Genomic DNA, 13,372 nt, shown 5'->3' with positions numbered 1-13,372 from the left:
CTAAATATGAACATGCTTGAATTTGTGTCAAAATTTACAGATTGCTGTCCATATGGACTTATTTTAGTACCTGAACACGGACTGAAGTAAATGTTGCACTCAAATGTAAATAAGGCCCTTTCAAGCACTGGGAAGGAACATGAACAAATCAAGAAATGTTAGTGGCTGAGGTAACAGACAAGACAGCATTCTCCCTTACTTATGAATCCATGTGCAAGAGCTGAATGGACCCATATCTAAGCTGCTTTGAGTCTCCTTTGTGGAGAGAAAAAATGGGGTATAAATAAACAAAAACAACAACAACAACAACTATTATTATTATTATTATTATTATTATTATTATTATTATTATTTTATTATGACACAGCAAACAAGATAGATATGCTGGATTTCATATCACAAAATCACAAGTCAAACACTTCCCAAGTGTCGAGGACTGTGTGATGTATTTTCGGATGATACGCGCAGATCCCAGCAGGGTGGTCTTTTGCAGTTGGCAGATCGTAATTTTGTTAATGTCTATTGTTTCCAAATGCCGGCTGAGATCTTTTGGCACGGCACCCAATGTGCCCATCACCACCGGGACCACCTGCACTGGTTTCTGCCAGAGTCTTTGAAGTTCAATCTTGAGGTCCTGATAGCGGCTGAGTTTTTCCTGTTGTTTTTCGTCAATGCGACTGTCACCTGGGATGGCGACATCAATGATCCAAACCTTTTTCTTTTCCACAACTGTGATGTCTTGTGTGTTGTGTTTCAGAACTTTGTCAGTCTGGATTTGGAAGTCCCACAGTATCTTTGCGTGCTCATTTTCCAATACTTTTGCAGGTTTGTGATCCCACCAGTTCTTTACTGCTGGGAGGTGGTACTTGAGGCATAAGTTCCAATGAATCATTTGGGCCACATAGTTGTGCCTCTGTTTGTAGTCTGTCTGTGCAATTTTCTTACAGCAGCTGAGGATATGATCAATGGTTTCGTCGGTTTCCTTGCACAGTCTGCATTTTGGGTCATTAGCTGATTTTTCAATCTTGGCCTTAATTGCATTTGTTCTGATGGCTTGCTCCTGGGCTACAAGGATCAGGCCTTCTGTCTCCTTCTTCAGGGTCCCGTTCGTGAGCCATAGCCAGGTCTTCTCCTTATCAGCTTTTCCTTCAATTTTGTCAAGGAACTTTCCATGCAATGTTTTGTTGTGCCAGCTGTCAGCTCTAGTTTGTAGTGTGGCTTTCTTGTACTGGTTTTTTGTCTGCTGTGCTTTGAGGAGTTTCTGATTTTTGACTTCAATCAAAGCAGGTTCTTCACTTTGCTTTACATATTCTGCCAGGGCATGTTCTTCTTCTTTGACTGCTTGTTTTACTTGTAAGAGTCCTCTGCCCCCGATCTTCTAGGCAGATATAGCTGGTCAACATCACTGCGAGGGTGCAGTGAATGATGAATGGTCATGAGTTTTCTTGTTTTTCTTGTCCAGTTCCATCTGTGTCCAGTTTATGATATTATTATTATTATTATTATTATTATTATTATTATTATTAGGCAAAACGCTGTTCACTACCCCCAAATGATGGAATAGGCCAGACAAGGGAAATTTAGGATATTCTGTGTGGCACACACAGCTTTGTCCTCATAACATTGTGCTATCTCATCCTCTGCTTAATGGTTTGATCAATCCAGAGATGCTAAACCCTTCCCCTGCTTGTTGTTTTTTGTTCCTTTCCAAGCCACTTTTTTAGTCCAACAGGGTTCTGAGCATAACATGTGTTTTCTTGGACACAACATAATCCACTCCCATAGTAGCTTCTTGGGATGGGGCTTGGAAGGATAAGAGCAGCTGCTGAAATATATACTTTTGTGTGTAACACCATTATTGGACCTTGGATTCAGTTGATTTTTTTACATTTGGAGTAATGCAGAAGGACTGTGACTCCTAGCAGAAAGATCATGCTGTTTGTAGCTCCTGTGGATATTTCACAATCTCCCTATATGCAGAAGTATACTTATATGAATGCCTCCCCATTTTGCAATACTTATTTCAGGAAGAGATTTTGAAAAATTAAGCAATTATTAACATAGACCTGAATTATATGCTATTTGGCATGTGGTGTCCATTTGAACTTATTACTATGGAATGTGCTGACTTCTGCCCAACCAATGTTACATTTGAAAGAGTTTTTTTTTCAAATGCATGTTTGACCATGATGATATTGTTTTAATAATCCCAAACTGTACTTCATATCAAGTGATAAGAGACTATATTGCAATATACACAATTACTAATTTCACTGTTGACCATACAGAGCAGAGAAAGACTAAAGAGTATGCATTTGGGCCAGTCATCCTGCTAGATCGCTTCTGGTGTGAGAGAACTGGCCGCCTGCAAGGACGTTGCCCAGGGGACGGACCCCTGGATGTTTTGAAGTTTTTACCATCCTTGTGGAAGGCTTCTCTCATGTCCCCTCATGAAGCTGGAGCTGATAGAGGGAGCTCATCCATGTTGTTCTCAGGTTGGATTCAAACCAGCAACCTTCAGGTCAGCAACCCAACCTTCAAGTCAGCAGTCCTGCCATCACAAAGGTTTAATCCACTGCGCCACCGGGGGCTCCTTGCAGTTTCTCAAGTTGCCCTTGACACGAAAATAACAACAACAACAACAACAACAACAACACTTTATTTGTATTCCGCCCTATCTCCTCAAGGGGACTCAGGGTGGATTCCAACATAAAACCCCCCGCTTGATTTAATATTAATAATGGATAAAGCAAGGACTCCCCAGTTCCTCACATTTATTCTATAATTGGGCCATCTTTGGTATACTGCATTCATTCCAGACATCATTTTACACACCACTACTGCAAAAGCCAGAATGGCAACAGTGTTGACCTTGTATTCAGGAAGTGTCATGTTTTAATTTCCATCAAGCCATAACATTTCCTGGGCCCATTATTCTTTTCCTGGACTAATTTATAGAATTACTGTGAAGTTAAAGTTACCAGAAACTGAGAGAAGGTATACATCTTTTCAGCCCACTAAAGGAACAGTGGGAGACATAACTATTTATTTTTTTTAAAGAAAAGCAAGGATGCAAATTTGTAAAGGAGACAAGCTGTTCAGCCTATCCTTCACAGTGAAGTTCAGAACCACATTTCGGTCCAAGTCATGTTAGATAGATTTGAATGTATTTGGACATTGCTGCACTTCTAAGTCAAATCATGGAATCCCTTGCAAAGGCTATGTATACGATTTTTAAGTGCCTCCACTTACATAGTTGTTTTCTGAATACATCTTTATACACTTTGATGCACTGTATTGTGACATTGCCTATTGGCTACTGTTATTTTCTATTTCTTTACTTTTTTTGTTCTCTGTATACAGTTTCATTAATGCTTTCTTGATACATTTGTGTGGCGTAAACACTGCCCAGGGCTGCCCCAGGATTCAGGCTTCTCCCAATTCAGGGCAATCAGAACAGTTGAATTAGTTCTCAAATGAAACTGGCTGCAATTGTCCTGGCTGCCACCCTGTGTTTCCTGGCTCGGGCAGCCCAGGACATGGGATGTCAGTCCCCTGCCCCACTGTCCTTTCACTTTCCTCCCCTGGCATGCTTTCGCTCTGGCTGACATCAGAGCAAGCAATGGGAACAAGATGTGTGGTATGTCACAGCTGTGGACTGCTGTGACACAGGGAGAGGGGTTCATCCAGGGTGCCTGCCCTGGGGCACTAAACTGCATTTGGCCCAATCCGCCTCCAACGCAGCCGAGGAAGTCCCAATCAGGTGTCAGATTGGGATGCCAAATTGGGTCCATATTTTAGATCAGTTGAAAAGGGCCCTATATCACAAGGAAACATTTCAGAAACATTTACTGCCATTCAGTCAACTTTGACTAATGATTATTCTATGAATGAGAGATCTTCAGGTCACCCTGTCATCAACCGTCTTGCAGAAGTCTTGCAGACTCAGTGCTATGGCTTCCCTGATTAAGTGATTGAATCTACCCATCTGTAATATAACTATTACAGCATAATTGTTCATTCTAGTGAGTCATATCTTCTCATGACATGTCCATAGTTCAATAGTTTCAGTTTAGTCATTTTGGATTCTAGAGAGAGTTCAGGCTTAATTTGCCCTAGTGATCATTTATTCCAATGATGGGGCAAATCCATTTCTTTAAGAGTGTGCCACATTATTTGATTATGCAAACATTTACCGTCTTATTCTTTTCAATCAATGGACTTTGAAGCACATAAGCCTTGCTAACGGGAATCTGTCATTTCTAGGCTCCAGGATGGAGAAGCAATTGGAGGGACTCCGTTCCAACCACTCCATTTTGGGTATGTGATGACTTTGCCATGATTCTCAACTTCTGTTCATTTTCTACCTCCAAGTCTCCATTAAGTACTGCCATAGTTGCCAGATGACCATCTTGGTTAGACTGGTTATGTGTTATAAATATCTGGTATGATTTGTGGAAAAGGGAACCTGATTAAAGGGAGGACATATGTTCCTAGAATTAGCACAGTAACGAGGCACTGAGTATTGGTTTTGGGGAAAGACTATTTATAAACAAGTCAGCAATGAATAAACAAGTGAAAAAAACATTTACTCAGAGAGAGTGACTATAATACGACTCCGATATCCATAAGACCTATCCACATCTGACAAAATACGTCCTTTATAGGAATTGCCTAGGTCCTACACACCATTCTATGCTGTGCTTCTGCCAGAAGTTACCATAGAGTCACACTAGCAAATTCTGAGAGAGGATACCTCTCTAGCAATTTTTTCGGTCCTGCAGTGAGATTCTATGATACATTCTAGCAGAAGACATACATTGCAATAGGGTTTGCTATTATCCTCGCTTTTCTGCTTCTATTGTAGGTTTAAGAACGTATCCCCCATGTATTATCTGTACTGTATTATCTCAGCATGCTTTTGTAGAGTGGAAAATGAAATTGTATTTTGGGAGAGAGTGGATGTGAGACCAGTGCTCTGCATTCAGTAAAGAGTAGACTGCTGGCAGTTTTGAACTTGGGATGAAAGTATCAGTGCTGTTGCTTTGGGAAGCCTGAAGCTGCTTGCCTATTTATTTCCATTATTTTCTGCTTTTTATGATTGCAAGTAATAACAATGAGTTGGATAACTAGGGGAGACTCATTAACATCAATGGGAGGGTCAGTAAACATGATTGTGGGCCTACTCTTGATATTACTAAGAAATATGACCTTGTCATATGGCCACCGGAGGTGTTCTGCTTTGTGGAGGGGCATGGGGAATCTTGTGCCTCACATTGCCCAGTTCCAGCTGAGGGCAGTCAGATGGAGGACATGTGGAGCGCATGTGGAGCATGCTTTCCCCCATGGATTCCCGTGGCAACACAGGAGCCCATGGAGCCATGCTGTCAGGCTCCGTGGGTGACCTGGAATGAACCGGCGAATGCAGCTGATTTTAGCCTTGTGTAGCAGTTTGACACCACGTTGACTGCCATGGTTCAATGATATAAAATTCTGGGATTTGTAGTTTTGTGACATTTTTACCTTTCTTTATCAAAGAACACTCCCAAACAAAATACAATTCCAGGATTCCAGAGGATGGAGCCATGGCAGGTAATGTGCTGTCAAACTACTATAATTCTGCAGTATGGATAGTTTGTAGGTCAGCATCTAGGATTATTAGAAAATCTTTGTAATTTCTTAGTGCTTCTTCACTGCAAGGATGCTAATCCAATAGTGGCCTTTGGGCCACTTCTTGATCAGGAAAGTATAGTGGATTCACCCATATCTTTGCTGTGATCTGTAATTTTCTTCCAGGATCAAGGCTAACTGAAGAGCTGAAGAAGCTGGAGAGTCAGCAAGAAACAAGGGGAAAGGAGGGTACGTTGTTTTGAAATTTAAAAATATTTTTGGTAGGCAGTTGCAGGATTGGTTATCCCTGGAGATAGAGCTGTTTGTAGCGGGTCACAAGGTCATTACTGATTCAACTCTGTATAAGGTCAAGTTCATATTCCATTAAACTATTTCCCTTAATGTTTTATTACTAGTGAGCAAACATCTGGCTAATTTAGATGCTGCAGAAGAAAGGATCCAGGAAGATACTTTTAAGCTGCTGGAAGCGCTACATAAGATGAATGGTAAGATGTGAGATTTTATTGGCAGCAATCCTACTTTTCCTTTGTTCTTTAACCCATAGCATGCCATTACAGAGTTCTCATGCCTATGATATTTAGAACTGCACTTTAGAAACTCAATAGGAGGTGACTAAAAAGCAGTTATGGGAAACCTGACCTTGTGAGTCAGAACCAGACAGCTGATTTTCAAGTCTAGTAATATGAATTCTTTCAGGTGGTCATCTATAATTTTGCTATATGCATGTCACCAAAATGCACATTGGAAGCATAATGTAGTTCATGAAATATTTTTTCCTCACGATTTTGTGTCACACTAATATATGTCAATACAGGCAGTCCTTGAATTACAAATATCCGACTTACAAACTCCTAGTTACAAATGGGCAGTGAGACAACAGGAACAGAGAGGAAATCATCTCATAGGAAGAGAAATTCACTCCTGAAAGAGTTATTATGTGGAAAAGTTTCTCCAGTAAAGCTTTATCACCAATCTTTGTTTCCACGAGAACCCAACATTTTCAAAATCCAATTGTTACAGGGACAGAAAGTGAGGTGAAATCTTCTGAACGGGACACAGGCAGCAAAACAAACAATATAAGGGTGTTAACCCTTCCCTGTGTCATACAAAACTAAAATAAAATTAGCTGGGGTTACACTTTAAAAATAGTTCCAACTTACAGAGAACTTAAGAATAAACCCTCAGACCCTATCTTGTTATTAACCTGGGGACCGCCTGTATAGAGCTTTCTCTGACTGGTCACTATCCAAATTAATGGGGTGGGTACAAATTCACCAGTGTGGTGTAGTGAGCCAGCAGGGTGTTGTGGTTTGAGCATTGCACTATGAGGCTGGTGGAATACTCTCGGCAACAGTTAAAGTAAAATCATTCTGAGTGTTTGCCTCTAAGAGATGTTTTCAGCTTCTTGAGTAACTAAAAACTTAAAATCAGAAGCTCTGACCATGCAAAGAGGCCAGTCAGTGCCAATGAGATAAACAGTACATATGCTTTTAAAAAGTACTGTAACATATATGAAATCTTGGATTTAGCTGCCTTTTCAGTGAATCAAGTCAGGGCTTGTTACAGATATTAGAAATGCAAACACAAAGGTAGGTTATGGACGGAATCATTTCTCATTTGATCTGCATTCCTGCTAATGAATTGCTCTGGAATTTGTCTGTGACTTTAACATCGCTGCAATTCCTTTGTAGACTCAGCCTGCCGAGTTTGTCCAGAGGGCTGGCTGCTTAACAGAGGACACTGCTACCATTTCCAAGAAAAGCAGAACCACTGGTCTCTTGCCAAAACATTATGTGAGGAGCAAGAGAGCTCTTTGGTTATCATTGATGATTATGAAGAGCAGGTAAGGCATGACTCCCTCGTGATGATCTGCTATTTATCAAGTCCACAATATCTTCCCATAAGGTGCCACTTGCATGGCAAAACATTATAATTCTTGGGTACTCAGAACTACATCCAGCATTTGAAGAATACTGATTTTTTGTTGAGGTGGTTGTGTACAAAACTATCAGGTAAGTGGTGAATATTGTTGGTAATGTCAACCATCTTTTTCAGCCATCTTTTCTTGTATTTGAAGAAACAACCAGTTGTTGATTAAACTCTTCAAACTCACATTGGGTCACTGATGGTCATAAAAGGACAATGCCAGCTACAACGCAGGCCCCATCTACACTGTCCATATAATACAATTTCATAATGCAGTGTAACTGCATTGAACTGCATTTTATGAGTCTATACTATCAGATAATCTGGAATAAACAGACAATATGAGATGAGATCCTGGGATATAGGGCAGTGTAGATCCGGCCTTAGTTCATAAACTGAGCTCCACCTGCTGCTGCTGCTGTGGCCTCTGAGGAGGACAAGAGTAACCAGGCACTGCTCCATTGACAAGAAGCTTTCCTTCCATGTTGCAATTGCCATTGCTTTACTTTCTGAGGGCGCATCCGGACATCACATATAATGCACACCCTCCTGCATTTTCCCTTGGGGCGTCCAAATGATGCTTCAGGGAAAAACAAATGTTTTCGACACAAATCAGAAAAACCCTGCTTTGTGCTGAATTAATTTGTCTGCTGGAAATACGTCGATCTTTCAGTAGACTTAGGACTTTGCAGCTGCAGGCGCTGTGTAGATGGGACCGAGGATTGTGCCATGTAACTTCCAGTGCTCATCTACATATCTGTCTTGGGTTTCTGGGGCTGCTTGAGCCCAACAAATCTGAGATAGCCCCCAGCTCCTCCCAAAACCCCTTTTAAAATCTTTTTAAAAAATAAAATAATTGACCTGGCTGCCATTAGACTGCTGCTAGAGCTCTCCTGGCATGTAGGAGAAGTGGGGGTGGACTGTGACTCGGGGGCATTCACATTTAACAAACCCTGTTGCTCCCAGGTTAAAGGGCTGCCTTGAACTGCCCTGATTTGAAAGAAAAGCAATCAGCAATTGCTGGTCTTAATCCCTTCCTGCACTGCCACCCTATTTTCCTTGTGTGTTGTGTCTCATTTACATTTTGAATTTGACAAATTTAATGATTTGTAAACTGTCCTACAAGCCTTTTTGGCTAAAGAACAGGGTATAAATACTCTAAATAAATACATTTTGAAAAATGTATCTTGCTTCTGAACATAGATAGTGTATGTTTATCTAATAACTTTTGATGAATTCATCCCCCACAATTTTGTCTATCACATGGACTAGAACTGTTCTATTCAAAGTCATGTCTTAGGTTCACCAAGTCCTTATAACTGACATTTGAATACTTTCAGTGAGAGCTGCCAGGGATTGTAAACATGCCTCTTACCTGGATGAATAGAACTTGTGAGTATGCAATTGTGTGCCTGGCACTGAGTCTAAGATGACACGGTGCTAGTCATAAAAGGTTATTTAGTTATCTGTCCAGCTCAAATAATTAAATATGGTTTCTGTTTCAGCGCTTTCTCACATCTCACTCAAAAAATAATGTCTTGTGGATTGGTCTCAGTGATATAAATACAGAGAATACATTTGTATGGGTGGACCGCAGTCCAGCATCATATACGTAAGTCTAGTTACATGCAGTCTGTTCTTCTATCCTTTTAAAAGTAAAAACCCTTTCAAATTGAAAACAAAACCCTCAGGCAGAGAACCCATATTGTTGAAGAATTATGAAGAATACTTAGGTTTCAAAAAGAAGATATAACTAAGAGATAAAATAAACAATATATCACTTTCAGCTGGTCTGTAGATTTATCCCAGGTTAAAGTGCAGCAAGATTAACCATTTATGTTTTGTAGCTTCTATTTTTCTGAAGCTCAGATGAAATGATAGAGGTTAGTGATCTGGCAGGCTGATAAATGCTCCTCATTTATTCTCTCCCCCCCCCCCCTCTCTCTCTGGTTCTCTTAATATGATAGAGCTGTACTCTAAATGTACTTCAACCTCTTGAGAGATCTTAGCTGCAGTGTAAAATTGAGGTGCAAGAGGTGCACCCATGTATATGTTTTTCATTTTCACATTTTAAATGCAATGTGCTTCAAGAAAAAAAGAGAAAAATTTGCCCTCTTCTGACAAAAAGATCTCTCCTCATTTTTATCAGGAGGTACATGAATATTAGTCTAATCATGCACATGAGGGAGTCTTGCTTATTTTCATATCACTATGACATAAATTCCATTTAGAGTTATACTCATTTGGAATTCTTTATTTTAAAAATGGTTTGCATTCATTTTTGTAACATCTTAAATATTCCACTTTTTAAAGTCCCCATTGCTAATTTATTTATTTATTTATTTATTTACAACATTTATATCCCACCCTTCTCACCCGAAGGGAATCATTGATTTATTCACTGATTTTGAAACACACATAGATTAGGTCAAAACACAGGTTGAGAACCACTGTTTTACATGGTATCTCCCATCATCTTGGTGGACATTTCTAGGGTGAATTTGTTACCTTAAAAAAAAAATCAAAACTGGACATGTCCATTTCTTCTGGTTCAGTTCCTAATTTGAAGGACTTCTCTCTTGAATTTGATAATTTGCTTCCCAAGCCCCTTCAGAGTTATGAGGTCATTTTTAGTGTTGTTCATCAAAAATATCTGGGGAGCAAGTGACAGGTAGTTTTACAACCTCAGAAATGGCCTTGAGGGCTACATACAACATAGAGGTCACATTTCTGTACTCCTATAGTCAACTGTGCAAACAAAACCTATCCTACTATGCTTCATTGACTACCGTGCATTCATTTCCTGAATTTCCATCTGCAGCTATTGGAATCCACGGCAGCCCAACAACTATGGCCATGGGCAGGATTGTGTCGTGATGACCACTTCGGGCAGGTGGGATGATCGTGAGTGTGGAAGCAATGCTGATGGCTGGATTTGTGAAAAGGCCTGGAAATGCTAATTCTGTGGCCAGCAAGAACACAACTGGAGCCAGCTTGACTCAGCTTGGGACTTTGTTGTCATAGACTGTCAGTAATGCAAACATGGGCCTTCATCTGGATGAAACATTTTAACCATAACTTTGAAATCTGTGATTAAACTGGAGCAATGGAGCATCAGTGTCTCAGAAGAAAGATACGATTTGATTACAGCTCTTTTCTATTTGATATTCCTCCATTCCTTGAGCTGGAGGTAAATTCAAAGAAGTCAGTTTAAGTCCCAGAATCTCTTTTTCCTGATTTTCCAGTGAGATTAAGCTGGTTCACAATCAACTGTGTACGCTTGTGTATTAGTCAATCCCATTTATGTTGAGGATGGGTCTTGAGCCAAAATGTTGCATATTGAGATGACCCACTCCACAGAGAGAGGAAATGACCAGTGCCACTTTAGGGTAGCCAGCTGTTCCTGGCCACGGCAACCAAAAAGGTCCAGGTATTCAAAAAGGCCCAGAACATTGCCTGAAGGCCGACAGCATTATGCTCCCACCCTCTGCATACAGTGAGTTGCACAACGCTCCCAGAGGGACACAAATCCCCCTCTTTGTTTTTCCTGGGTGACCTAGAGGGGTGAAGTCAAAGAAGATGCAAATGATCTCAAGTACTTTCTTACTACCAAAGGCAAGATAACGCTATATTGATCAACATGGTCTCCAGGCTGGATGGCACAGATCTGTGGACGTCCCTACATATCCACCAGTGATGTTTTTGATGAGTAATTGTGAACAAAAACTGTATATATATATATAACAACTGCACTAACTAAACTAAAGTAAACTAGACCATCCATACAAATAAAGATCTAAAAAGTAAAATGACAGGAACAAAATACCTGACTTCCAATTTTCAAGCATTAAAAAAATATTTAATATACTTTTCATCCATAACACATGTTATACTATGGTATGTATGTCATTAAATGTATTTTTAAAGCTTTCTTTATGTGGAGTCTACTTATTCATTCCATTTTTCATTTTAAATAGCAGGCTTTATCAGAAAATACAAGGATAGCGAACAATGGATATGCAATAAAAACAATAAAATAGAATAATAAACACTACAAACAAAAGTCAGGGCAAAATAACAAACTGAATAGTTTAAGATGCCTAAGCAAATGAAAAATTTATTATCTAGATTGCTGTTATTTTGAAATAAAAAGAGCATTCACACAGAAAGTGAACAGCTGAAGGGGACAGATACACAGATTGATTAAATATAGCCACCACAGTATTCTTGGAGAAGGTTAAGAGAGGACATGCTAACCATATTTTAAAGGATGAAAAGGAAACCAGCTTGTTTTCTGCTGTTCCAGAGGCTTGAGACATAGAGTGATATATTCAAATTTCCACCTACATTGTAGGAATAACCCCCTGATGGTAAGAGCTGTTTGACAGTGAATCTGCTGCCTTGGAGTGTGGGGGAGTCTTCTTCTCTGGAGGTTTTAAGCAGAGGCTGGATGGCCTATGATGATCGGGCTTTGTTTTTTTCCTTCAGAGCAGAATGAGGTTGGACTGGATGGCCCTTGGGGACTGTTCCAACTCAATGCTTATATGGTTCAATGACCCTCTTGGGTTACTATGCCAGTGTAAAAATAATTCAACACAACTTTGATTTTCTCAGTGGATTTGTTAATTCTGTCCCTAGAACATTTAACTGGAAACAAAAATGCATCTTTCTTTCTTTCACATCCAACTTAATGAAGAGTTTAGTGTTGTGCAATACAAGAGATAATGCAACTGCAGGATGCTGCATACACACCAGCATCTATTTTGCTAGGCCAACAAAGTACAGGGACCTGATTGGCTCAGTCCATGTCTGACCGAGTGATCAAAGGTATTAATAACCAATAACCAATAACATAGGACTGTTTTTTCAAAGATGTCTTGCAGATCATTGATCTGCCCACATGGTACAAATCTATAAGCTGCATTGTTCTAAAAATGACAGAAAGCATAGAGAGAACCAGGAGGAGACCTGCAGTTAATGACAAAGCTTTAATGTGCTTTATTACAAGAGAGATCCATCTCAAGGCCGGCCTAAACATATTTGCCATATCATTCTCTCCTATCTAGCTAATTTAAAAAATAGCCAGCAAAAGAAGGAGGAGAAACCAAATTGTAGTAGTAGCACGGAAAGAGGAAAACATTAACTTAACTTTGAAAGGGCTGCTTTCTTGTAGTTTTGACCCTATAAATAAGATGTTGCCCTTCTTCTTTCCCTTCTCCCAAGTAGCAAAGCATCTGGGCATCCCCTGGGTAACATCCTTGCAGACGGCCAGTTCTCTCACACCAGAAGGGACTTGCAGTTTCTCAAGTCACTCCTGACATGAAAAAACTAGCAAGGCATAAAGGGTAGTGCATGTGACTGACTTTCCTGTGTGGCTTGTTAGACAGAAGCTGATAATGATTTTAGAGATATCACCAGTATCCGTTTCGTAGGGAGAATCTGCCCTGAAGATTACTGTTGATGCAGCCTTTCCTCACCATGGGTGATGACTACCAGAATGAAGACTATCACAGGGGAAAAAATTTGGAAGAATTGTCCCACACCTCAGAGGCTTGCTCAGAACTCAGAAAAACAGGTAAACATAAAATAGAGGGTCACGGAGAGGGAAAGAAAGGGGATTTTCCAAAGAGTTGCTTTAGCTCTACCGAAATTCAATGTCTTGGACAGTGTAGGCATTGTACTTGGTATTAGCTTCATTTTCCTAATTGCAGTCCTATGTCTTTCCACCCCAGATTATGCTGTTGGTGTCACAAGATGAAATCACATTTTATCAGTGCTGTTGCTCGTGCTGACATGTTCACAGGGTGTGCTTCTC

The 13,372-nt window shown here is 40.1% G+C and overlaps 1 protein-coding gene across 1 annotated transcript in view; it reads left to right on the top strand.

Annotated features, from left to right (window-relative positions):
• LOC103277799 (low affinity immunoglobulin epsilon Fc receptor) overlaps positions 1-11,488 on the top strand; it is a 34,486-nt gene extending 22,998 nt beyond the window's left edge. Inside the window, exons 5-10 of the mRNA XM_008104217.3 lie at positions 4,267-4,320; positions 5,797-5,859; positions 6,027-6,116; positions 7,323-7,474; positions 9,063-9,169; positions 10,379-11,488. Of these exons, the coding sequence (XP_008102424.2) occupies positions 4,267-4,320; positions 5,797-5,859; positions 6,027-6,116; positions 7,323-7,474; positions 9,063-9,169; positions 10,379-10,517 (605 nt within the window). The 3' untranslated portion in view covers positions 10,518-11,488. The remainder of the gene's footprint in view (positions 1-4,266; positions 4,321-5,796; positions 5,860-6,026; positions 6,117-7,322; positions 7,475-9,062; positions 9,170-10,378) is intronic.
• Positions 11,489-13,372: the final 1,884 nt, after the last annotated feature.

The sequence above is a fragment of the Anolis carolinensis genome, chromosome 2 (assembly GCF_035594765.1).
Source record: "Anolis carolinensis isolate JA03-04 chromosome 2, rAnoCar3.1.pri, whole genome shotgun sequence".
Classification (NCBI taxonomy): Eukaryota; Metazoa; Chordata; class Lepidosauria; order Squamata; family Dactyloidae; genus Anolis; species Anolis carolinensis.
The sequence above is the reverse complement of the archived record's forward strand: the minus strand, read 5'-3'. Positions and strand labels throughout refer to the sequence as shown.